The sequence below is a fragment of the Etheostoma spectabile genome, chromosome 2 (assembly GCF_008692095.1).
Source record: "Etheostoma spectabile isolate EspeVRDwgs_2016 chromosome 2, UIUC_Espe_1.0, whole genome shotgun sequence".
Taxonomy (NCBI): domain Eukaryota; kingdom Metazoa; phylum Chordata; class Actinopteri; order Perciformes; family Percidae; genus Etheostoma; species Etheostoma spectabile.
Genome location: NC_045734.1, coordinates 24,866,996 through 24,894,844, shown reverse-complemented (window position 1 = coordinate 24,894,844; position 27,849 = coordinate 24,866,996). Strand labels below are relative to the sequence as shown.

Here is a 27,849-nt window from a genome sequence, read left to right as displayed (position 1 = left end):
ATCCCCTTTTCATTTGTCTATCCAATTAAAAGGAAATCAATACTTCCTGGCTTGAGATGCAGGGCGGGGCTTTATCGTGACCTCATCCAACCAAGGAGCTGCATGCTGCCTGAATCACAATGATGCTCCTGTCCTAAAACAGATACGGTCAGAGTAAAGGTGCACGCCCACGCCCGTAGACAGACAGAAACATGTGAACGACAAGATCTAGAAATGAGCTTTGCCTCTATATTTTCTAGTATTTAATTTATTCTCAATTTTACAAAAATATGCACTGCGCAGCACGTGATGTACAATCAGCAAGTCTGCCGATAATTTCCTCAATAAGTGGGTTTTAAGTTTAATCTGTAAAATGTCCATCGCAGTTTCATTAACACAAAGTGAGATCTTCAAGTGTCTTTTTTGTGTGTGACCAAAAGTCAAAACATATTTTAATTAGTGGCATGTAGGACAGAGGACAGCAGCAAATCATCACATACAGTGGAGAAGATTGTACCGGCAAATATAATTTTTGCACTACAACATAGACTGACATGATTTCTTAAGGATCGACTTAGTTGCAAATTTCTTTCCATTTTTTTTTTAAAGATTTATGTCTTCAGTAGCAACCTTATTTTTACTATGATAGTAACTGATGGGCTTGGGGCTGACAGCCACAGACAACATCTGCCATGCTCTACTGTTTTACACTAGTACACTAATGTCTGTAGAATGGGTCCAATTTGAAAAGTGCTACACCAAAGCATAGTGTCGTTAAGTACAAGCATACACTGCGCTTACAACACCAGATTGATGCCAATTAACCACACAGACTTCTGCACACATCACACTGGCCAGATATTTAATCAAAAGTCGAACTATCATTTTCTTTTCTACCAATCATTTGTCAATCTTCCCTCACTCCGTCCCTCTCTGTCTCTTCCCCATCAGCACCCCTCTGCTCAGCCAAGAATCGCAGGGCAGCCATCTGTGTCATAGTCCTCCTTTCAATTTGTCTATCTACAGCAGAGTTTAATTTGTAATTCTTAAAATACATTTTTACTGTGATGAGATACGGCTGAATGGTGGTTGTAATTGATTTAATTTAATCAATAACACTCAGTCAACAAATTAATTTTTTTTCCTCTCTCGGGATAGTCATTGGTGAAATGATGTCAACTGATGCCATCATATTGAAGACTTTAATAAACTATTGAAACTATGGCTTTTTTAACCGCTTTAGTTGCAATTACTATTATACTTATTACTTTTTTTCCTTTCCAAAAGCTCTACATTCTACATTTCCATTTGGTGAGCCGTTTCTATTATGTGCAACTTTGACTGGCAAGACAGGTAATGTGACTGGCTGACAAGATAATTAATCACAACTCTCCGACAATTTATATTACAACTCTCCCTGCCCTTTAAGCCTTTATGAAATGCTCTAAGACAGCTTCACTGTGCCTACAGACATGACATACTACTTTGCACTGGTCTTTTCAACTGTACTGTTAAATACAAGCGTGGATGTGACCGATGGGTCTATATTGAGGTGGTGACATGGAGTTCACAGATCAGTTGACCTGATTGACCAGTCGGTCTCCGCTCTCCACCGCTAATGAGGGGACTTTTCTTCTATGTCTTACCCTCTCTGTCTCATTCTCTTCTTGCTTTGCTGCATATATATATCTCCAATACATCTCAGTGCTGAGGCAGAGGCATGCATTGAAATTCCAGTATATAGAACTTCATTCTTATTTACACCTTTGCCTCTTTTCCGATTCCACCTCCACCCACCACTGCTCCACCAATCTACACACAAACAACGTCCCACCACCACCAGCATCATCATAATCTACAGCTGCCAATTCCCATGCATGGCAAAGCTGCTGATTGGTGGGGTTGAAATAAACACAAGGCTAATAAATTGAATATTCAGAAATATGCAGATGAATTTCCTTCAATTTAAATGCAGATTTTGGCATTTTTCTGCAGTCAGGAGGAGGATGTCAGAGAGAAAAAGGAAGCTAGAGAGTGGAGCTCCCACCCAAAATTATTTAATCAGCAGCTATTCTATCCATATTTATAAACTAATCAGCTATTTGTTTACCGTTTTTTTAAAGCATTGTTCATGTGTCTGAGCAATAAATAACCAATGATTACATATAGCTAACATAACTATTTTGTGAGCAGCTTACTGAACGACTAATCAACCTGATTCTCACTGGCATAAATACATAAAACATGTTACAGTTGTCAGTACTAGAAATCTTGACAATTAAGATGTGCCTTAATTAATTACTTTAATTGTCTGAGCATCTCCATATGGAGGAATCTCAAGATTTGTGCATTCATTACTTAATACTTGTTAATAATGGTGGTGGCATAATCTTCCAGAAATGCTACCTATAACTCTTACTTGCTTCCCTGTTGGTTTTAAATTGTAATGTTATATGTTTTTATTTCTCAAATGTTTGGTTTTGAACAGATGTTAATCATTTTGTCGCAGAGATGGAAAAACCTAATATGCAATACTACCCGGCCTTTGTTGTCACATTTAATGTGTGATTGACAGGTCATTAATCAGCTGGTTAGACTTGAGAGAATGACAGCGTGCTGACCTCTGTGTACCGCTAAACAAAGCCTGGACTAATACTGAAGAAACACGTCAATCGGGCTGGATTAAAAGTGAGATAGAGAAAAGGGCATTTCTATGCAGTGTGGTTTTCAGCCAGAACTCAACAGAAAAACATGTAGTATGCATTTCAGATAGGATTCAAAATAATAACAAACTGGACTGGTAAACAACATTTAGTGGTTGAAATTTTATAAGTCACATTTTATGCTTTTCTGTGTTTTCGGTCATATCTACAATGTTATAATGTTGGATTTTCAAATAATGAGGTAAACATATTTTAGACAAACTTGTTAGCTAAAACGTTCAGATTTCGAACTATTCTGAACACTCCGGTTTCAACAGTTTTTTTCTACTGTCGACTAAGTCTTACGCAACTATAAGCCGACCTTCTATGATTGGTCATCTGCTCCAAGTAGGCAGGACTGGAGTGTTTTTTTTTCAAGCAAATGCATTATTTACATTGTCCCATGTATCTACATGCTAATGGCAGTAGAAACTGTCATCTTGACTGCCAGTGTGGTCATATTCTCCCAATTCCAGGTCACATTACTACTGAAACATTTTCTGTTAGTAGTATTTGGTTTAAAAGCAATTTTTGACGGAAGAAAGTGCTGCTTTGTTACAATCTACTACTACTACAATCTAACGTTAGCATATTGCTAAGTAGCTACATGCTAACGCAACATACTGCAGCTGGAACCTTGGCCAGTGTTGATAATTTCTTCCCAAATTCTGCTGATTTTACTGCTGGGACATGTCCGGTTGTCTAATATTGGTGTTCCTACAGAACGTTTCATACAGAGGGTGAATACAGGTGCAGCAGCCATGAGCAATATGAGAAAAGTTTTTTTTTTTTTACATAAAAGAATGTAAACATCTTCTAGTACAAGCACAAAATGCAATTATAATCCTGAAAATGCTATATAATCGTTGCCCTTTAAGAAACCCGCAACATGAGTTTTTTTTGATATACTGTGAACTTACGTTTTGCTGACACATTTACTGTTAAAGTTTAAGTTCTGTCTGGACTTTGTTTTGGCCATTTATTCCTCAATTTGGTCTTACAGTATGTCTGAGGCGTGCTGCTACTTTGTCAACATCTTGTTTAAGGCAAAACTGTACATCACATGTACAGTATACATAGCTATAAATAAGATTAAAAAAAACAATCGTAGATTGGTTTCTATATCAAATTAAACTTAAACAGTTTGTGTGTATCAACGTGATGTTTTTGGGTGATAACAATAGATGGCTCAATTACAAGTCCTGGCAGAAAACAAAAATACCCAGAAGACGCTCATAAGATATGTGACGTTTTACTGTACTGTGCACAGACAATATTTACAGCATAAAACGTTTTTACAATAGTGAAGTGCACCCTTAGCATTTCTCTTATTCTCTTTACTTACTGAAGGAAGACATGAAAAGAAAATTTTAAAAACTACTCCGCTGATTTAGCACGGAACGATTCAGCTTCGAAATTTCAAAAGGATCAAAATTGTTGCATGCAAACTAGAGATATCCTCTTGCTATTCCATGCATTCATTCATTCTCAAAACTGGTGCCTTACATTATCTACAGCACAACTGACCACCAACAGCTGGCTCAGAGATTAGGGTATGTTATGCCAGTAGCGGCTAATGCAGCCTTGAGCCCTTAGTCTCAAGCAGAGATGAGGAGCGAGCTAGACAGTTCTGTTAAACTCCCTTCTTTCTAATAGAGAGTGTCCACTGTCTGTGTCATTTCCCGCTGTGCAATGCATTCTGGTAGCGTCGCGGGGACTTTGGAGATGCGGGAGTCGAGTCGGCAGCTCTTCATTTGCATAAAGGTGGCTGGATTCAACTTTATGTAAATGAGGAGCTGGCAACTCGACGCCCGCTTCTCTGAAAACTGGGGGCAAGCTCACAGGAAGCGGTGCAATCCCATCCGTGAAAACAAAGCTTTTATGGACACCCACCTTAACTCGAGACCGCCAGATTTTCAAACTTGTAGTCTGCAGTTATCAGACTTTAAACAGCCCTCTCTGGAGCCACAAAAGCTTTATGCACATATGCTGTAGTGCAGTATTCATCAACCATAACATCCATTCAGTCTTCAGTAAATGAATAAAATAGAATTATGTGACTGGCTGGGTTAACTCATGATTGCGGAGTTATCAAGACAACATTAATGTATGAACTGATGTGAGTCTGTGACAGAACTAGGGACGCCTTCTCCACCTCAGGAAAAGTCACAACCTCAGGTGGACTCATGTGGGGTTCTGGTGTATCACGTTACCATGGAGACAGCAGACATATGTTCCGAACATCGACCAGAGGAGCCAGTGACACTGACAAGCGTGTGCACAGGCCTACACAAATATACTCATACACACCCTGAGGGCAAGCAGGACAGGAAACTGTCAGGAGAAATCAGAGTCAACATTCTCTTCCTTCTCTGGGATTTTAACTCCAAGATTTCTCTCCGAAGGTTTAAGAACATAAAGCCACATCCACAGAAATGCAGTTAATTTATTCACTCTTGTATTCCCATCAGCCTTTGGGTTTACTGTTTATTAGTGCTTTGCTGATGTTTATCTTCAAAACTATCAGCAAAACATCAGTGAGTGTTTTGTTTCAGTCAGTGAGCAAAGTGAAATTCAGTCCCAGGAAGCCTTCTTTCTCTTCCCAAAATATTTAAAACACCCACTCATCTATCCTTTTTAGTTTCTTATTCATGGTTTGTTCTCAACTTTGTCTTGCACACATGAAGAGATCATGTATGCGCACGCGCACGCGCACACGCACACGCACACACACACACACACACACACACACCTTAGATGACCACCCAACAAACAGCGTACGATAGGAATGCAACACATTACAGATCTGTTATTTCACTGATAATTCTAGACCCATTTTGCGCAGGGACAGATTTAAGATAAGCAAACGATACACACAAACATTCATCCACAAACTTAAAAACAATGACTTTTTTAACCACATTACACCAGAGTGACATTACCATCATCGTCCCGAATTTCAAAAACGACCATAATGGCGGCTCGTTCGGAATACAATCTTGTTTATTATACGAAAATAACACACCAAAATGTGTTTCTGAAAACATTTAAAGCGAGAAATAGGCTAAGCAGTTGCTAAATCTGTCTTCCTTTCAGATATACAAAGGTCAGTTTAAAAGATTTTTGTCAGCTTTTGAGAGGCGGCAAACCAAGCCGGCAGCTCTTCATTTGCATAATTGTGTCTGGATCCAACGCAAAAAACGAGCTGGCGACTCAACACCCCGCTTCTCCAAAGTCCCGGCAACGCTACCAGAATGCATTGCACTCTCACAAAGAAATGAATGGGAAGCGGGGAAATGACACAGAGTGGAAACAGACCATGATAGATAATTTTTTTCTAGGCTTGAGTATTTGTGATATCTACGTACAGGTAGTGTTTAATTGAATATATAATGTACAAAATAATCTGTTTGAAATGCACCTTAGTATCTGTTCTGACTGCACCTTATTCTCTACCGCACTATTTTACTTTAAATATGGGTATTTATACTTTTCCCAACTGTATGGATCTAGTTTCTGGATATTTATACTTCAGTTGTTTTTTTGTTTTTTTTAAGATGTTATATATATCACTCTACATGCTCTGCACACCCATATAAGCATTTCAGCCTTTATTTATTTAAATTCATATAACTCAACTTTTCCACAATTGTGTCTGTGCTGTATTCTTTTAAGCTGTGAACTTTGCACGTAATTTTGTACTACCGTGTGCTGTGGTATGACAATAAAAGCAATCTTCAATCTTGAATCATAATACACAGTAGGGCTGGGAAGGATTCAGCCAGACTCTCCGTTCTCAGCTGAGATGGTCGGCATAGCGCTGCAGTGTTTTACCATTGCCCTTTACACTGCATAAATTAGCCTAGCAGCTAGCGGAGTTTCCCTCTGCTCATAGCTTAATCCTGCAGTAATGGCAAGAGATGAAGACACCATGTCTGGAGAAGCCTTTTTTTTTTAGTGTTCACTGTTAACTCACTTTACATTTTCTTTGCTATGTCTTTTTCTTATCCGACTTTCTTCACAGCCGCACTCGTATGCTACTCTCACTCCGTTGCTGCTCTCCTTGCTTGACCACGCACGCACGCACGCACACACACACACACACACACACGCACACGCACACGCACACACGCACGCACGCACGCACGCACGCACGCACGCACGCACGCACGCACGCACGCACGCACGCACTCAACGCACCTGCCATTCTTGCTCTAACTTCTACTGTTCTCGTATCAGGGGGTTGCCTTTAACCGCCGTCTGCTGCTTACTGTTGTCCTATGAAAATAATCTTGATTTCTTGCTACTGTTGTTTTGCTTTGCCTGTCTTACTGCTTGTGTATGCCCGATACTTGTGTTCTAGGCTGCATGTAATTAACATAATGCTTGTTGTCACATGTAATGCTTGTTGTGATTGTATTCAAGTAGTCGTAGGTGTGTTGGAAATGTTTTGATGCGTGTTGCTGTCTTTTTAAACTTTAGACATTTCTTTTTTTATCCTTGACCCCAGCCCCTCCTCCCTCAAGTCTCTTTGCCTTTTGCCAGGCAGTACTGGTGTTTCGTTGTAAAATTAACTTGCTCATTTCCCTTTACTTTCTAATCAATAAATAGGGGTTAAAAAACAAAACAACACTTTATCGGCCCTTATCATTTTAAGTAGCTGCCACACTGCCTGCCACTTTAAACACTAACACAGTAGTGGCATTAAATCTGATTGGTCAGAAAATGAGAGAGGCAGGAGATAACAGGCTTATCACTGAGTGAGTATGAGTGACACCATATACCTTTTTGGCTCAGCTGGGCCACAGTGCTCCAGCTCCTGACCCCTCTCATGGCACGAGTCTTATTGGCCCTGTGGCCAGCAGCAACACTGATAGTCGGGTTTTGCTCAGTTATTATTATAGCTATAACAGACGAGTGACTCAACCATTCAAGCAGTGATGGCTTACAATCTGTCTTACACACACACATACGCATTCATTGGCAAACACACATTTGTGTGGCATTAATCGTTCCCAAGTCGCTGATAAAACAGACACAGTGTCATTAAGACTTGACAGTGTTCATAAACTGTACTTTATTAACTTTCCGATTCCTTCTCTCACTCTCACACAGAAACTAATTATTTTTGTTTTTTCAAAAGACACAATTTTATTGCTTCTTTAAACCAGTGCCACTATTGACATTTTTTCTCTGTCGACGCATCACCTATCACCATCCCTCCATACATTCTTTTCTTTCCCTCCACCACTCTCTGGTGAGAAGGTTGACAGTTAATTGGGACTATGTTTTAATGAGCTGGCCCTGAGATTTTATCTTCTCCTTTCATTAGGAGAGGGGTGAAAAAACCAAGGAGAAAAGTGTCAAGGAAGCATCAAGGAAGGAAGGAAGGAAGGAAAGACAGGAAAGTCAGTCTGTCGATAGAGAACATCTAAAAGTTTTTAGTCACTGCTGTAGCAAGCAGAGCTCTGTGTGTATATGCGTGCGTGTGTGTGTGTGTGTGTGTGTGTTTGTTTGTGTGTTTGTTTGTTTGTTTGTTAGTTAATGAGCTAATCAATAGCAGTAGTGTGTAAGCCCAGCAGTGGGTCTGTTCTGGGAGATTACTTACAGCGACACACAAATTTAAGGACTTGTTTGTCTACAATATGCCTGTTTTTTTTATCTTTATCTGACAGATGCACTGCTTCATTCACTACCCGTCTATAGCCAGCATTACACAAATAAATTATAAACTATTTTTATAATATTTTAGATGAAATTTAAATTTCTTGGGCCTGCAGCAATCTAATCACGGTGTGTGCAATAAAGAAAAACTGTCAATAAAGCTATTGTATCCTGTAACAAAAGACTTTTTGGACTTTGTGTTTATCCGAACCTTTAATCGGGAAAATGGTAATGTTGTTTAATGCGAGTAGTGCCTCCATCTCCTTGAAACTTCTGGAAGAAAAAGGTTCAAATAACTCACTGGCTCACACAGCTAAGGTGTTTATCTCACTGATTAGCAGAGCCTCGTAAATACCTAATCACTGATGCTAATCAGCCCTCTCACCTAGGGGTGAGCTAAAAATATAAATTACACAAATGCTCATTTCAGGCTAATACACAAACATGTTCTGCACACTTTCCCTAAATAATTCAGTCATCAAAGCCATTTAAACATAACCTTGCATGTATCCATTATTAATTGACAAACAGCATTTATGCACATGAACTAGTTATGACTAAGTAGCTGTTGCATCATACGGGTTCTTGTTCTTAACACTATTATTCAAGAGCCACACAGTTACATTCAAACTTTGACACGCACAACTGTTGATCTCACACCACTGAAAGACACATTCTAACTTCTGACTTTGTTCTGTAAAAACAACTGCTTGGAGGTGCCAACATAATTAGACTATTGTTGCTTTGAAGTCAACAAATTTATGTAAAATTCAAAACATTTTAACTAAATGCTGTGGGGGTGTACATCTGGATTTATCTGAATTTAAAGTTGATGCAATAATGAAATAAGTAACTTTGTATACACATAGATACACACGCACACATACTACATACACAACACACACACACACACACCACACACATATACGCACACACACACACATACCACACCACACACACACACACACACACACACACACACACACACACACACACACACACACACACACACACACACACACACACACACACACACACACACACACACACACACCACACACACACACACACCACACACACACACAACACACCACACACCATTTTGTTGATGTTAAAATGCTGTACATGCTGTCCTTGTTTCTACTATTCCAGACCGTATCTTACAGTTGCAACGTCTTACGACACATGGTCAATCTTATAATGTCTAGCCACAGCTTATTCAAAGCAAGAACTTGCTGCTTTTTCATATTATTGTAAACTGAATAATTATTTTGGACTGAGCTTTGAACCTTTAGCTTTGGGAAATTGTGAGCAGCTTTTTCTGAATTGTACCTACATTTTATAGATGAAATGATTAATCAAGGAAATAAAATACAAATTTTCTCTCAATTTGAAACACAAGTTTATATACGTTAGCATCACTGAAGTAGTGTTTCAGTATTCTCGTGAACCCCCCAAAAAACTGAATTAGTAGTTGATGCTTTTTACAGGTGAAATGGGGGAAAAATTATTATAACCTCTGAGCCAAGTTAGTGATAAAGACTGAATAAACAAAACCGTTCTTGAAGCCATGCTTACTATCATTGTGTCTCTCTACAATCCCTGCTGAGACTCACACATGATTGACTGAATGAGTGAGAGAGACAGAAAGGCCTCTCATTTGACAATTAAACTTGAGATGTTTTGATTACCAAACTGTAGAGATTTTAAAAAGGGCTGAAAAGTCATTGTAAATAAAGGTTGAAGAAATAATTTGAATGAGAATTTGATATAATGAATGCATGAGAGAGAATGTGACAGTTGCAGGTTAAACAGCTTACACCATAGGAGGGGGATTTGGGTGCCTCTGCTAGAGGGGGATATTAGCAGGATTATCTGGCAACCCTGTTGCGGAGGTGAATAACATTAGAATCCTATTAGTAAAGACTTCCTGTCCAAAATCCCCCATTTGCTCTCCACTTATTCCTACCTCATCCTACAATTAGTCCACTTTATATTCACACAACCCAGATTACAGTCACACACACACGCATCAAGAGTGTGTTATGTATATTGTTATTCATGTGCATTTTTGTGTGGCTGTTCCTTTGTACGTGTGACTAGTGTCGTATTCCATTAGTAGTACAGGCCTCGTTGCTCCCATAGGCCACCAGGGGTGTGTCATACACACTCCGACAGTGGAGAACACCCGGAATACTAATACAGGTAGTTTTAGCATTGGTTTTGTGTGAATGTCTTTGTACATATGTATGCTTGTGCTCTCACCAAAAAGGAGGGGGGGTGTATTGTGAGATTGGAGTGAGTATGTGTGCATCTGAGCATGACAGTGCGCACTATGATGGTATCACGACTGTGTTTGTGTGTGTGAATGTTTGTTCTGTGAATGCTGCTTGAGGTTAATAAGTATTGACAGTGAATTATCTCTTCTGGCAGGGTTGCAGGTGGGTTCAATGGAGCAGATTGGACACACCAGCAAAGAAAAAAAAAATATGCCTACATGCACACTCAAATCTCCCCAATATTCTTGTACTCATGTTTTTTTCTGACTCCACTAGCATTCAAGTGAGTCCATGAGCAAGGCAGTAATGAGCAGTTGCAACAGTCTAGCACCTGACCACTATAATCACCCTGCCAAGATAATAAAGCTGCCTTCTACCTCACTGGTAGAGGCCCCCTATCATAACACAACAACATAGTGATTAGCTCCTGCTAGACACTCAGATCAGAAAGCAACAGAGAGAAGGGGAGAGATAAACAAAAAGAGATAAAGAGAAAAAGTGTAGCATGACAGGATGGAGAGAGAGGAGAAGGGGAAGGAAAGAGACAATAAGGTAAGTGCGAAGGGAGCACAACAGGATGTTTTCACTGAAGCTACTTAAGAGAAGGATTTAGCTCAACTGCTAAGGGACAGACACACATATGGTCTTTATTTAGCCCACTCAATGTGTGTATGGGGAGCAGTGATCGATTAATGCAGCCCAGCGACATTGCACACAAAAGAGAGAGAGAGAGAGAGAGAGGAGAGAGAGAGAGAGAGAGGAGAGAGAGAGAGAGAGAGAGAGAGGAGAGAGGAGAGAGAGAGAGAGAGAGAGGAGAGGAGAGAGAGAGGAGAGAGAGAGACCCTGTTCCTCTCCCTGCATGGCTGAGTAGTGCACAAAGCCATAATGTGGCGTAATGGTGCATAAACGTCGAGATGAGGGATTCAGTAAAAAAAAAAATGGGTGAAAAGAAACACCTTGCAAGGTCAAAGTTGCACTTCCTGAAGCATTAGTCTAAGATCCCACCAAGACAGATATAAACACTCTCACAGATGCTGTAGCCTGTAGGAATTTTGATGTTGACAATTTCCCCCCCTTGTAACCTCACACTTCTATGTTAATTATCAGGGTGCGTATGCTTACAGAAATACACACTGCCAGTGGCTCATAGCCACATGCAACCGTATCTGATCTCAGCAAGTGTGTAGGTATAGATGTATAGCTAGAATTGTGATAAAGTGTCAATTTGTGTCTTTCTGGTCCTAAAGGTCATGTTACAGTTTACCACACACTCAAGCGTCACCGTTATCTCTTTGTCTGTAAATACTGACTCTTTGAAAGCACCAAAATTATAATGTCAAATTATATCAATATTAAAGTATTCAAAAACAGTGCGATATGTGTCAACATTGCCCAGCCTTAAATGTAAAATACCTTTTTGAAGAGCAAGGAGTCGTCCATGTGCTCTGCATAGACTGAGGTGAGCCTGTACTGGTTTTCTGTGGTGATATCCATCTGATAACCGGTCAGGACGTAACAGACTGTGCGGAACTCCTGAATTTTCTTCTGAAACACCTCCTTCAGCCTCTGGTTCCGGAGCTCGGAGCTCTCCATCTGCTTACGTAAATCTGCAACACACACAAAAGGTAGGGAGAATACATCAGTCAGGTATTCTGACACAATATTTTATAACATCACTCTGTATCCATGAGCAACTCAGACATTTTCCTCTAAGATTCTGCAACACGTGCAAGACTTCTTTTCCACAGGGCTCCACAAGTAGATGCTCAACTCACTTAGCTAATACAGCATAGATGGACAGCTCCATATCAAATATAGACTCCCTGAGGCACTTCATCTGCTCTCTTAGGGTCTACCAATCCACTATAATGCACAACATGTAGTGGTGGGGACAAACAGCCAGCTGCGTCTCCGAGCTGGGAGCAGATTTGTGTAGAGGAGAAGCAGTATGGTGGATGGATTTTAATTTGTTTAAAATCAATTTGCAGTAATTGCTTTAATTGGAAGACTTGATTTGAGAAGGCTGAGAAATTAGTTTGCCAGAGCAAAAGTGAGTTGTTATGGGAAGAAATGTATAATGTTACTACTGCAGAAAAAGTGACACATGCATTTGAGTATGTGGGATTGTGCATGAATATATTGTAACATTAGAAATGGTGAATGAAGTGAGGCGAACATACAAGCCACAAAGAGGTAAACATTTCCACGATGTTGCCAAAAACGTGTGTTTGCGCTCTATCCTTTATAAAAGGGGCTGCATGCAAAAAAAGTGGACAAATTGCTCTAATTAAATAGCAGTGAGTTTTGTTGTCAATAGCTATGTATATCACAAAAAAAACTTGTGTTAAAACATGTAACAAAAACAGGCAGAACAGAAAAAGAATCAAAAATGCACCATTTCATTGTAAATATAAATCAAACCGGTAAAGTATTATCACAAATCACTCAGCATGGAGATGGTAACGCAGAGATGAGTTACACTGTTGCAGTAAAAGTAGGAGAATTATAGCCTGGACAGAATAATCTGTAAGTGGTATAGTCTAATTCCTGGCTACACCACAAAGCACTGAAAAACGTGAGTGTGTGTGTGTGGGCTCTATCCTTTCAAAAGGGCCGCATGCAAAAAAAATTGCTCTATTTAGATAGCAGTGAGTTTTGTTGTCAATAACTATTCACAAAAAAGTTGTGTCAAAACATGTAACAAAAAACAGCCAGAACAGAAAGAGAATTAACAAAGATAATTCAAAAGGGGAGCAAAACTGTTTGACATTAGGCAGATAAAATGCTCATAGTAGTTTTGATTATTTTTTTTCAAGGTCAAAAGCATTGCACTCAATCGAATTTGAATCTACTTTAATAAGAATTATCAAAAAAACAGTTAGGGCAGCACAATTATACAAATTTTAATTACAATCACGATTTTGGCTTCCCATGATCAAATTTGCATGATCGAGCGATATTTTAAATGAGTCATTCCGTTTATAGAACGCTCCAGTTGTTGCGGTTGTTTTTACATGCGTTACATGACCTATTTCTTCAGTAAAGCCGTGTCCGTGTTTGGATCTCTCCTCTTACACTCTGCGCAGCCCCGCCCCCTTTCACTCACACACTGGTCCCCAGCAACACATTTGCATTTTAGCCTTTTTAATCCAGTTATTACTGTAGCTAACGTTAACGTTACATGCTGTGTCATAGTGTGACATGCAGCGATGTTTCTGTTGCCTCTAACGTCTGTTTAGGAGCATCAGAGAGCAGCGCAGACATTTAAGTGGCACCGTAATGAGGTACGAAAACCCCACTTGATATTTTGTCCGGTAGATAACGGGCCTACAACATACAACTTCAACATAAGAGGAATGTAGCACATTATGGATGTGAAAGCAGTAATAAATAGCCGATGTGACAATAAAATAGGTTATGGTTAAAATCAACAAATAATCGTTATAATTAATCGTGATCTCAATATTGATCAAAATAATTGTGATTATCATTTTGGCCATAATCGTGCAGCCCTATAACCAGTACTATTGTACTACTTATAGGACAACCTGGCTCCTGGAACAAATTGCAGCACTTCCTTAAAATCCACTCACTTGTGCCAGTTTAGAAATCTGGTTTTAAACCTGCAAACTTGTACTTGTCCCGCCCCCAGTGCTAAATAAAATCCAAATGCTAAATAAAATCCTAAAGGAAACACTGTTATCTGTGTTGCTTTGTTTTTGTCTTTGTAATTTGACTTAATGTCATTGTAAATGAGGGCTGCCCCATAATGATCTCTCGAGTATAAATAAAGGTTGAATGAATTTACGTTCTTACAGCAAACAGCTATTCACAAATTCTGAATTATTTGGTGCTATTAAAAACACATAGCCGTGCAACAGTTTACAGTAAAAGTGGTTCATTTAGATGTAGAAGTATTTTTATTATTATTTTATTCTCTTATGAGCCTATTACATTTGTAGCATTCATAATCAAACAAGTAAAGGCTCAAAAGTATAAACTTAAAGAGTATGTGAGTGTGTCTGTGTGCCCGTCTGTCTCCTGGGTGACTGGGCTCCTCTTGAGTGTCAGTCAGTGCTGATAAATACTGTTTCAAGACTTCAGCATTGTGACAAAACTGTCACTATATGACAGCTATCAAACTGCAATGAAAATGGCGGCAAACTCTCAAGTGACAAGTATGGAATAGACACTGCTTAAACTGACTGCAACATGCAGACAAATAAGCACGTACACTGGGAAATAAACATGTCATTGCCGATGTCAAGACGGACATGTACAAGTGCACACACAAATATGCCAATGTGTAATAGTGAGTACATCAATGCATTAGGGGTAAGACATGTTCTACTACTGTCAAGTTTTGACAAAGTAAGTGACTTCTGACTTTTGCCCTTAATTGGTCTCTACAGGTCTCTTAAAAGCTGTCAAGAAATTCCACTGCACACAGGGGAGCCTATTATTTATATGTGTTTGACTGCCCATTTTCCAACCTGAACTTTGCCCAATGTATGCATATGTATCTGTTGAATGTAACATGGAAAAATGAAGATAAATGGTACTGAAAAAAATATGTGTTGCTTTGCCAACAAAGAACAGCAGGAGTTTGCAAATGGTGACCGATCTGGCCAGGTAACACAACTCAAGTGTAATATTGTCCTGACTGTGCTTCTTGTTCTTCTTCTGACTTCTAGTCATAGAGTCAAATGGAGAAAGGACAATGTTCTACAGTGAAATGTATGAAAAATTCACCATTTCACTCTAAAAATAAATCATGCAGCCAAAGCATTATCACATATACACAAATCCCTCAGCATGGAGATGGTAACGCAGAGATGGGTGACACTGTAGCAGTAAAAGTAGGGGAATCAATGCCTGGACAGATTAATCTGTAAGTGGTATAGTCTAATTCCTGGCTACACCACAGAGCACTGACAAGATGTGTTAATATGTAGAAGCCTTACAGCCTTACAGCAGGAAGACAACTAAAGTTCAGTTCAAACTCTATATATTTAATAATATTTTCACATTCACTGCAGTAATCCTCAGGGCGCTTCCAAGAAGAAGTAAAAAATAAAATCCTTTATTCACAAAATGTAGTCGTGTGTAAAGCCAGGAATAATACTCAGAACAGCTTTATTCACTGGTTTAATTTATTTTTAATGCTTGATGAGTATAATAGAAGGCCATTCAAGGTGAAACATGAGCCAAATTAAAGAATGAATCCTGTCATTGTAATCCTAGACTTCATTTAACATGTTTTTGAAATCACAACTGTTGTTATACTGTCATACTTAGCTCTAAGGTAACTGGTAGCACTGCTCACCTATACACAAACAGGGCTGTCTATTTATAATAAAAAAAATGGCTGCCATTAAAAAGCTTCTCATGACCAACAGTTTAGAATGTAAATGGACATTTCATGACTGCAATAATTGTGTTTGTGTAGCAGAGTTAATGATTTCACTTGCTATCACTGGGTATTCATCTCAATTCACATTTAATATCATTTATTATCAGCCATCAGTTTATTTCTACACTGTTAAAGGTCTTGATTCATTCTTTTTTTTAAATCTTGTTTTGAATGAGTTATTTACCTGTGTATCGTGAGTAGCCTCTGCTGCGCCCCTGCAGACGTGAGCCATGCATCCCGTTACAGTCTGTGGCGTCTCTGTGGTAAGTTGCCTTAACATTAGCGCAGTTATGTTTATTTTATTCGTCTTCTTATGGGTAAAAGTGTGTTTTGTATTTATGTGATCTTCAGCTCTCAGTTACTTGAATAAATGCATTATGTTGAATTTTGTTTCTTTCGTTGTTTTTAAATTGTGTTTTTCTGTTAATTTGTTGTCAACGTGTACCCTGGAAATCCAGAGTTCTCACAAGACCACAATGGGAATTTGCTCAGTGATTTACTCTGGCATCGAGTAATGCTGCTCATTAACTAGACCCTTGTATCTGGGCTGCACCAATCACATCGGTGTATCTGATATAGGCGGGCCAGAGCCGAGCTAAACAGACGAGTCCAGTTTAATCTACTAGTTAGCTCTGCTATTAGCTAAGTGAATGGTGCAATGGATACGTCACCCTGTGTGCTGTTGTGATTGGTCGTAGTGTTATCCAATTGCATGCAGTGAGATTTTCAAATACACACTTGGTGCCGCCCCTCGAGATGGGAAACTTTCATCACTCAATGCCAGACCCTTAATCGTTCGGATTTGGGTCTGGATTTTCAGACTAGTTAACATGTGGAAAAATTTGGAAAACAATAAGACGTCAATGACTAATTGCTATTTACACAAAACGTTCCAACTGACTAATAGTATGATACTATTCTCATTATAACAAAGTCTCAAAACCCCCAATGTCTTAAAACAACAAGTAGGGTTTTTGTTAAGCACTTTGTTTTGCAAGATACAACTTTCAAAGATTATTTTAGATTTTGTGGTGAGGTTGTAAGGGTCAATAACGAACAATAGAGTTATGAAAGAACACTTTTGTTTTTATACAAGTCTGTGCTGATCGCAAAGACATGAAATGTATTCAGTTTATCTTTGATACTTGTCCAGACATCTTATTACTTTGACACTGGTCTAAAGATAAGAACAGGTATCATAAATTAGGTCTGTATTCTCTGCTAGAGGGTAAATTAAACATAACGGTAGGAAACTCAATTATTACTTCAGGAGAAAAATAGGTCAGAAGCAGACAGCCTAAATTAAAGACAGGGGAAAATGACAGAAGAAAAGACAAGAGTGAAATGAAGCCTAACAAAGGAAAAAGTAGTTGGAAGTTGTAAAGGGAGAAGTGACAAGAGGAGTGTTAGGTGAGCGAGAGACAGAGGAAGAGTGAATATTAGAGAGGGAGAGCAGAGCACTGTGGTCCTCAGTTGACAAATTAGCCAACAGACTTCCAGCGCTGAACTGCCCTGAACTCCAATTAAATATTTAACCCTGTCATAACTACACTTTTCCCATCAAACTGCCTGTCATAAGACTCACACTAGAAGGACAAAGGCCAGCAAAGCAATTTCATTCTTCCTTTGGTTTAAGATGCAGCCAATAGAGGGCATACGTGAACAGTTTCTCTCATTTATTAGTTTTCATTAGTCCAAAAAGGGATCAGGACCTGAACAAATGTCAAAAGTGTGCAGTGTGGAAAGTAGTACAATACTAAATTGCTCTTCAATGTTAACTATGACAGTCTATTTACCCACATTTACCTTAATAACCTTAATAAGTAATCAAATAAGTAAATAACTACGTAATTACAGCTCAAGCCTTTCTTGTACATGTACTTACTGTGTCCTACATCAATTTTATTTGTGTTGGTCAAGATTTATTTCTCCTATAACATTTGCTGTGGTCCTTATCTCATCTATGGTATCTCTCATCACTTTATGGTAACGGAAATGTGATAAGAAAATAGACAAAGTAAATGCCAAACCCTGTTTCATTGAAGAGTCAATTTATTGCAAGTGTGTAAATGTGTGTCTGCGTTGTTGATCTTACCAAGCACCTCCTTTGATGGCGGAAAACCAAGGCCAAGGCTGGGGGCGTGCATACTTGATTCGTCTTGTGAATGGCCCATGGCACCTCCATCCTGCAATGAGCGCACAAGTTCCCTGAGACGTGTCACTTCCTCCTGAAGAGCCTCAACATCCTGCTGGCGCTGTTGCTTGGCAACAGAAGTAGGGTTCATTTTGAAGTGGAGAACTCGGGTTTTGACGGGATCATAGTCTCCCTGAAACAGAAAGATAAAGATCAGTTCTTGCCTGCACTCTGGATGTCTGAAGATTTTTAAAGAAATAAAGAACTGACATACTATTAATAGTAATTTCATTTCGTTTTCCTAACTTGAGAAAAGTGCATTCATTTATACAGCAGGGTCTGAAAATGAATACCTTGTGTAGTCAAATTATGACTAAAACAGCATTAGACGCGGTAATAAAGCAGGCCAATAAAAAGGTTGTTAGTAACGACTTTAAGACATTTCTTTTGATATTGATATATACATCTCATGCCCAACTAGCAACTTCCTTTCTGTTGAAACATTGTTGTATCCCAAAGAAAATCATTGACTGACTGTGGGTGACATCTTCAGATGTCTTTTGTCCAACAAACAGTCCAAAACGCAATTATATAGCAAAATATAAAGACTCAAATTTCCACATTGGAGAAGCTGGAACCAGAAAGCAGTTGACGGTTTTGTTTGGAAATATAATTTAAGTAATTGATTATTAAAGCAGTTGCAGCTTATGAATTATGTATATACATTTATCATTAGTAGTTTGTATTGGCTACAATTGACCAAACACCGTCAGTTTTTGTTCAGCGGTCATTGTGCTTGGAGTGACTTTATCTGGAAGTTTGCAGGTCATGTAGTCAATTGAGGTCTGTCTGATCTTGGTTTGAATTAAAAAGAACAAAGGGCTAAAAAGTATTGATATCTAGAGTCTCTCCCCATTCTTCCCAAGTGCACGTTTTTCCCTTATCGATCAAGTAAACAGCTCTTTAAGTTATCACAAATAATAACTCAGAGGCTTTTAGAATACGCTGCTAAACAAAACACCAGATACGGCCGCACGAAAACTATGCACTTGCGCATTTATGTGAAGTGTTTGTGTTGAAAATGGACATGGCAAAAAAGCCTTAACATACTTTCAGAATCAAAAGGCCAGGAATTTTATAAAAACCATCAGCAGTGTGTGCTGACTTTGATTCAGAGGAATAAATATGGAAGCGATGAGAGGTATGTATGCAGAAAAGTGCTTCATATTACACACTCTGTCGCCATTTAATCTCAAATTACTTTTCATATTGTCTACTCAAGTGCGGCTAAAAAAGGTTTTGGATGTAATAAATGGCCCTGTCTCCATTCTGTTTGCTTACCACTGCTTTCAGACAGTAAAAGAGCTTGCTTTTTTAACGTTTTTAAAACATTATTTAAAGTACTTCAAGTTGCTTTATAAGCAAGTCTGACCTTTCTTGGTTATGTGACAAAACAGCATCTTAATTTCAAGAAAAATCGGCAAAAGAAAATGTATTGAATGTAGGGTATGAATTACTGCGCACTTCCATCCACTACTGTTATGTGAACATAACCAAGCATCAACGTAAAGAGCTGGTGGAACTAATTCTCCAGTCAGAGGGCCAGTCACACCTCAACTGGTGGAAAACCATTTAATAAATAAAAGGTACTTTATTGTCACACACACATGTAGCAAAATTCAGTCTCTGCATTTAACCCAGCCTTCAAGGGAGCAGTGGGCAGCCATTTACTGGGGACCAACTCCAGATCTGGAGAATCTAGTGCACCCAGAGGAAACCCACACAAACGTGGGGAGAACATGCAAACTCCTAGCAGAAAGGCTCAGAACCACCTGGAATCAAACCCAGAACCTTCTTGCTGTGAGGCCACAGTGCTAACCAGAGGGCCACCATGCTGCCACTTTGCAAAACAATATGGAAAATAAAATGTTTCTTTGTTTGTATTAATAATACGAGGAACGTTACAGCCTCATCGATAGCTCACGGACTGCTGCCAAACTAATTGTTGTTGTGTTTAACATGCAATGACAGTAAAGCTCCCATCTATTGTTCAATACAGATCTTCTTTTGTCGTCATTTGCCGCTACTTGTTGTCTCCTTAGCGGAGTGGAAGCCTGAGAGACAATAAGTCACTTTTTTTTTGGGTAAAAATTAAAAGTGGGCATGAATTAAATAAGAAATGCGCATTCAAAAGATGGTTAGATGGAGAATAAAAACAGATTTAGACTTTTACATGACATAGCATGAATTTAATGAATCACTTTGCATATTTATCCGATGCAACTAATGGTGGCGCCAACATGGCATGGACGACGCAGGTCTGCTTGTGTAGGAAGCAGGGCATTCAAACAAGTAACTACATTTCCAACTTTTATCTAAAGATATTCAATTTCTGTGTAACCTTTGACTGCTCTGCTTTACCTAGCCTGCCAAAATCCTCTTTACAGAGGCTACAGGAGCCTACAGTGAAGATATTAGCATCAGACTGCCTACCTGCTTGATTTCCCAGTGTGCTAATCTTTGGCCACAGCACAGAGCAGTGTGGACCACAGCAGCAGAATACCCTGTACTGGTTTGCAGCAAATGCAAGTATTTATTAAATGTGGTGTTGTGTAATGTCTAATCGTAGAAGCACATCATGTTAAGGTACATATATACACTTGCATAGATAACAAATATGTAGGCTAATTAAATAGTATAGTGATTTTTTTTATAAACACTTAATTTGCTGAAACTAAAACATGGGCAACAGAAGAGTTGACATTTCCCATATATCTATATCGTGATATTACCGTTATCTAGGTACAAAAATACCTATTTTTTTAGGTTTTGGTATTGCCCAGTCCTAGATGGATGTTAGAAAGAAAAAGAGAGAATACAAAATAAGAAGCTAAAGCAAAAATGGGTATGTCGTTACCTGACAACTTCATTTCCATCTGTGTTTTGCTTTGTTTTCTTTTTACTCTTTAATGTCTGGGTAAATGAGGAGTCTATCTTAGCTTAATGCCAATATAAGGATACAAACAAAACAAGAGGACACAGAACATTCACACAGACCAATCTAAGCTCCTGATTACTGGCTAAATTAGATTCCATATGTCCCCAAGCGATGGTTGCCAAATAAACTACAGGCGTGTGGAAGAGCAAGAGGCAGACAAGGAGAAAAGGGCTATGAAGAAGATGGAAAACAGTGAAGGACATAGAAAAAAAACACGAAACAAAGAGAGTTGGGTTATCATTGCCTGCAGTGTAAGGGGAAAATGACTTTTACGCTTATAAATAACGCTTTGTATAATTTAAAAGGAACAGAAGGATTGAGCTTTCCAAAAAAAGGAACAGAGAATGTGTGTATTTATATCTAAACATTTTCAACTGGACTGCACACACGTCACAGCCAGATATATTTAAGGCTTATTTTCTTCCTGGACAAATCTTTTGAAGTTCTGTACATGGAGGGTTTATTTAAGGATGCCTCTTTATGCGTGTTGTAATAAACAGCAAGAAAAATGGATGAGACAGATACATAGATTAGAGCCATAAACCTAGCACAAAAAGAGGAGAAAGGTCCTCAAAACGCAGCCAACAGCGACATGCTGTCAAAAAGCGAAAAACTATTTCAATCACACTTCCTTAAAATTAGGCCAAGCTAAAGAAAATTAGAATGATTTGGCCATGGCATTCATATTTTACTTTTTGAATGCCTGGACCGAGCCGAGGGGCAAAGTTTTAATTGACTGCTCGACAGAAAAAACAAAAGGAAACGTATTTCTCTTTCAAAGTAAGCCAAGAATCAGCGTAATCCTTTTTTAATTGGTTGAACTCTCCTTATATCTAACTAAAGTGAGAAACTGGAGGAAAAAAAAGGTCATCGTCATCCATTTCACCTTCTGTGCAGAAAAAGAGAGTACAACAGACAAGAAAGTAATCAAGTGTTTAAGTATCAGCCACTAAAATAAGAAACATGAAATCTTAAAAATCAGTTAGGGATGATCATACATCAATTAGATAAAAGGTATCATTACCTTTCACTGCACATGCAAGTCTGCATTTCAGAAAAAAGGGAAAGTGAACTATGAATTTTAATTTAGTTCACTGCAGCAACGTAAAAAAATTGCCTGAGTTTGAAAGTGGATGTAAACAAACTGCTTAATATTACAGTTGGCCTATTTTGTGTGTGTGTGTGTGTGTGGTGGTGTGTGTGTGTGTGTGTGTGTGTGTGTGTGTGTGTGTGTGTGTGTGTTTACATGCATATATACAGCCTACTCTTCCACACAGTATTTACAGTGCAGCAAGGTGGAGTGCCATCCTAAGTGCCCAAGGCTACATATCTTATTCATAGAACAACAATAACAACACATCTAATAACAGGGAGCAGAGCCTGTTATAAAAAAAAAAAAAAAGAGCAAGAGGCAGGGAAAGAGAGCAAAAGACCAGAAGATTGGGAGCATAAGAAAGAAAGGGAGTGGAGGCATAGAAAGAGTAAGAAGGGCAGACAGTAAAGGAGGGGACCAAAGTCCAGAGAACAATGTCTGTTTTTGACACAGCTAAACAAACCGCTCTGAAGCATCCACTTCTATACTAAACACAGCAATGACCACAGGGGACCCATGAGTCACTGATGGAACAGGTGACACACTAAAGGTAAGTGATTGTGCATGAGTGTGAGAGCAGAGGGGTACTATCAAAAAATAACAAAGAAGTAAGGCACATACAGTACACAAACCCTTGAACCACATGAACTGATGAAGTGAGGTTGAACGGAGAGACAGAAGAGACAGTAGAGAAGCAAACCTCTTCCACTCACGTCACATCATCAAAAACACATGGGAGTTCCTGACTTCAAACAGAATCAAAGAAAAGGAGTCCTGGTTACTCTGGATTCAGAGAGTTCACCAACAACATTTTTTTCATAAAACTACTTTTTTCTTATTTAAGAACCAATAAAAACTATTGGACCCAAGGTCTGTTGATTATCCAGAGTAACCGTCCGGTATCCAGGGACAACGTTCAGAAATACACGTAACTGTTGAGGGTTTTTCTTAATTTGTTGCTGATTTTCATTTACAGCAATCTAGCAATGTGTTACAAAAGAAAGCGAGTGTGAGAACCAGTAACGTGTACATTTGATACTCTCTTAATGTCCATATAGAGGTCTCCCCCTTTTTCCTTTTCATGCCAGTTTTGAGTTGTGGCCTTTTCTTTTGTCAAGCAGTAATGTTTGTAAGATATACAGGCTGCTATCTATCACTACAAATTCTGTTATCAAACCCAGATGCAATATATGGTTGTATTTAGGGATTACATTAACATAAATATAAAAAAAATGTAATGTTGCAAGTGTACATCATTTGCATTGAGGTGGTGACAGAAATCTGGGATATAACCATCCTTTGACTAAAAACTTTATAAAATATGTACTAAATACAAGTTGATGTTACTAATACTTCATCCTCATATTTGGGCTTACCTATGGCAAATGTGCATCAAGCAGAGCAGCTGTTATAAGGCCTGTCGCAATAGTCAAATCAATTAAACGCAGGATAAAAAAAATGAGCTCGATAATTTTTCAGGCCGCGATAATTTCCATTTGCATGCATGTTTATTGTCTCTCGCTCTCTCTCTCTCTCTCTGCATGTTCTTTGTGTGGGGAGGCGGGACTCCTGGCGAAGAGAAAACGCTAGTTAAGAGTTGGAACAGGGTTTTGAATAACACTTTGCAATTAAGGCGGCGTCAGAAAAATAAAAAATAAAAAAAGAGCAACATCCACAGAGCTACTCGCCGCCCTGTTGACAACCTGCAGGTGGAGGCGGTGGGGAAGGGCTCGGACATTTATTTTTATTATTATCAATTTATTTATCTATCAGGGACAATGCAGCGCACATTATTACATACATAATTTTTACAGTCAAAGCCATAACAATGTGTAGTTTTCACCAGCCAATAGGCTAATTTGCAACCACAGTCCCTGGTCAGGCCTTTCTACAAAAAAAATTATCCAAATATAATTTTTTAAAGAACTACATAGTGTGAGTTACACAGTCATGCAGCAAATACATTGTATACTAATATATTACATCAACATTTCACAAAGTTGAAACCACATTAGACAAACCAACATAGGCCTAAACGCCGCTGTGCCGGCTGTGGACTTGTGGGCAATTAACCAGAAAAAGCCTACAGCCCACAGACACGGAGTGTGGACAGTGTTTCAGAGGCTCCCGGATGGTGAGCTGAGACTCCGTCAGGCAACGGTTAATGATCAGTTATTTAATTTAATTGCGCTTTCTTTGCTTTCTTCAATTAATTAGCCTGAGGTAAACAAGGCTGACACAGTGATGCGCATAGTTTTCGATGGATAGTCAGTGAAGCTACAATAGTCAGTGTTTTATGTTTGCTGCAAATACTAACTAAGTCACCTGATTAATGCAACATGATCAAAATGTCTACCGGCCATTTTCCCCCGCAGAAAGCCACTACCCGCCAGGCTAAAGCTAATATAGTTAGCCTAAAGAAACAAGGGGTCCGTCCGTCCCAACAAACGTTACGGTTTGGAGCCGTAATGCTGGAAACGTAACACTAATCTACTACAGAAGTCTGTGTCTGAGCTAACGTAATTTACACTAATTTAATTGTTCTTGGATACACGGAGTTTGTTGCTAGTGAATGTGACATGCATGTCTGATCAATTTATCAAACAAACAAGCTGGCCCCGCTAGTTGACCACAACCTGAAACTGAGAGGAAGCAACATGCCGTCATTGTCATACACTTTTGCCTGGATTGATAGTATTATATGAACACAGTGGTGTCATGCTAGTTAACCAGCGTATGGCTACTTAATTTCCCTCTCCAAAATCACAGCACTTACTTGCTTTGGTGTTTGTAAAGCATTAAAGTTCAACAAAGAATGGTTCACATTTTTTATATTCTGTGTAGATGCACTCCCCTACAAAATCACCGCAGTAGTTGAGAATGATTTATTATTAACAAATAGAGATATTTATGTAGTCTTTTAAAAATTACTTTTTCTTTTCTTATAGCAATATATATCGCATGGTAAAAAATATCGCAATGTTAGTTTTTCCATTATTGTGCAGGCCTAATGAATATACATAGAGGTTACACTCCACTGTGTTTTCCTTCATGGGTAACATTTGCGGATGGCCGGCTAGCTGGAGCACCAATGTCGGAATAGAGTCTCTTAAACAAGTCCCTGATAGAAGGTAGACATAAGTCAATTTATTGCTTGAAAGCTCAAATTGGAGTTAAGAGAAGGGGTAGATGCATCCACTATGCATTGAGAAAGATTTGTTTGGCTTATCCCTGTAAGGCTATGTCCTGGACACAAATATCAGGTATCCTTCAAATCATTAGTTAAAGAGCCCAGCAGAGTTTTCTTGTAAATAAACAGTTACAAGTTATATTTACATTCAGCGACACTCACCCAAACACATTTGTGTTCATTAGTTCATTTGTTTCTTTATAAAACATTTGCAAAGCAGATTTAGTATTTTTTATTTGCTTCCATACCCGTTTACTAGCTTGCAGCAGTCTTTGTTGGTGTATTGCGGCATGTCTTAACGCCACAAGTTGGTGGGAATTAGTGGAATAGCGTAACAACATCACCCGTGTGCCCACATACACAAGATAAACTAAACGAGAATAAACAGCTCAATAGCACAATTACGTCTAAACTCTATAAGGATTCTTCTTTTCTGAAGAGTAGCAGGACTGCAGGTAAAGAGCTCCAAGATCCACAGGTCAGCATGAGTGTGTCATCTTTGGGATAAAAGCAGAATAAGACTGCAAGGACACCTTCAGATTCCCTGGGGTAAACTGCATGCTGGCATGTTGCACTGGCAGGGTATACACATCATTGGCCTAAATTGTTTCTCTATGGTTGGAGCTAACCGCAACAAATATATCTTCAAAGGCAGCGCCCTCATGTCTATGACTTCCGTTTGTTTTGTAAGGGTCCATAGAGTGATCGCTAAATCACAAGAAGCAGAAAAAGTTCTGAGACAGATTAAGCCTCTTTGTATTTTACAAAAGAAAACAAGTTGATGCTGGACTGCTGTTATTCAAGACAAAATGATGAAGGCAAGAAGTAATGAAAGCCTCCTTGCAGGCCAACTGGGGTATAATACCAGCTAAAAGATCTTGATAAAAGGTGAAGCTGAAGAGCTTTTTAGACCATGAAGTTTTAGCATCAGAATCTGTGGCAGACTCTGCAACCTGAGCCTTTGGTAGTTTATCATTCCCTCCAGGATCTCGTGATGTTGCGATCGTGCCAATTCACGCAAATTCAACCAATCACCTCAACTTTGGTGCGCCCCGCAATTGTGACCAATCACAGCAACCTTTCCAAAAATTTGACCAATAACCAGAGTTTCCCACGAGTTCAACCAGCATTCGCACATGACAAACTTTGTATCAGTATGTGACTCAGACCCAATGACCAAGCGGGAGTGAGAATGGGTTGACGTCACACATAAGTCAGCAAATTAATTTCCTTGTTTCTGATATGAAGACGAGACGTGTGTCACCCAAGTATCTCACATTTCTCAACAAAATGTACAGTGAAAGACCGTGCAAAACATTTCAGACCGTCCTGCCAACCTGTACATATTTTAACATCAATGTACGCTGTAACAATCTTCCACTTTGTTTCAATCCTGTTGGCTCTCTGCAGCGGGGACGGGGCTGCTCAGTTCCCCCCGCGACTGGCGCACGTACGGGTGTTGTGCACACGCACACGCGCACACACTTTTTTTGTCTTAAATTTTAAATACAAAACTGCCCTCTGGAATAACTACAATGTGCAATATAAAATCCTCTTCCTCATTGACAGGTTAGTCACGTTGAACCATCTCACCTGTATGAACTAAGTGTGAGTGACCTTTCTTGTGTCTTTTTGCTGGTAATTGGATTCCCAGCTGCTGTGGCAGCACTGGACAGATGGGTATTCTCTGTTTTATCAGTGAAATATTTATCTGTATATAATCAGATCTAGCTGCAATTCACAGGTTGTATTGAGAAACATTTCCTATTTGACTTTCTTTTGGAAGTCTTGAAATAGAAGCAAAAAATAAATACTTTTGTGTTAAATCAAATGTGCCGTCACTGACATTTCCCTCTCAAATTGCATCCTACACTAAAGGGGGAATAGATACTCCTTTCAGACGTCTCAAATCACTTCACTGATTTATTGGATACGAACAGAACTGTGCCGCCATCAACTCTTTGGCTCAAAAGTCAGAAGGCGGTTATCAATTGTATAGAGAAATTATTTCTTTCTTCACTCTGCACCAATGCACACAACTCCCTACATGCCGGACCTGTGATGGTGATGGGAAGATACAATATCTGGTGGGAAAGAATCTCAGTAAGCAGCGTACATTTATGACACTGGAACACAAGCTTCTTGGCCATAAAAAGAAGGTTCTCAAAGATTTATACAAGTTCAAAACTAAAACCTGATTAAAGAGACAGCTCCCTCTGGCCCGCCAATTGTTGCTGTCATCCTTATCATCAATCTGAGCTTAACTGTTGACAGTATGCAACAGCCTCATTAGTTTCAGGATTTGGCTGTCTTAAAGGACATTGGTTAATAGCACTGTATTTGATATTGTCATTAAAATGTCTGTGTCTTTAACACTACTGTACTTAATTGTCTTGT

At 39.0% G+C, this 27,849-nt stretch overlaps 1 protein-coding gene across 3 annotated transcripts in view; it reads right to left on the bottom strand.

The window, feature by feature from the left end:
• mad1l1 (mitotic arrest deficient 1 like 1) overlaps window positions 1-27,849 on the bottom strand; it is a 61,710-nt gene that overhangs the window by 11,740 nt on the left and 22,121 nt on the right. For all 3 annotated transcript variants that reach the window (XM_032528643.1, XM_032528649.1, XM_032528645.1), the window contains exons 16-17: window positions 18,133-18,364; window positions 12,038-12,231 (exon numbers count right to left, since the gene is read on the bottom strand). In XM_032528643.1, the coding sequence (XP_032384534.1) occupies window positions 12,038-12,231; window positions 18,133-18,364 (426 nt within the window). The remainder of the gene's footprint in view (window positions 1-12,037; window positions 12,232-18,132; window positions 18,365-27,849) is intronic.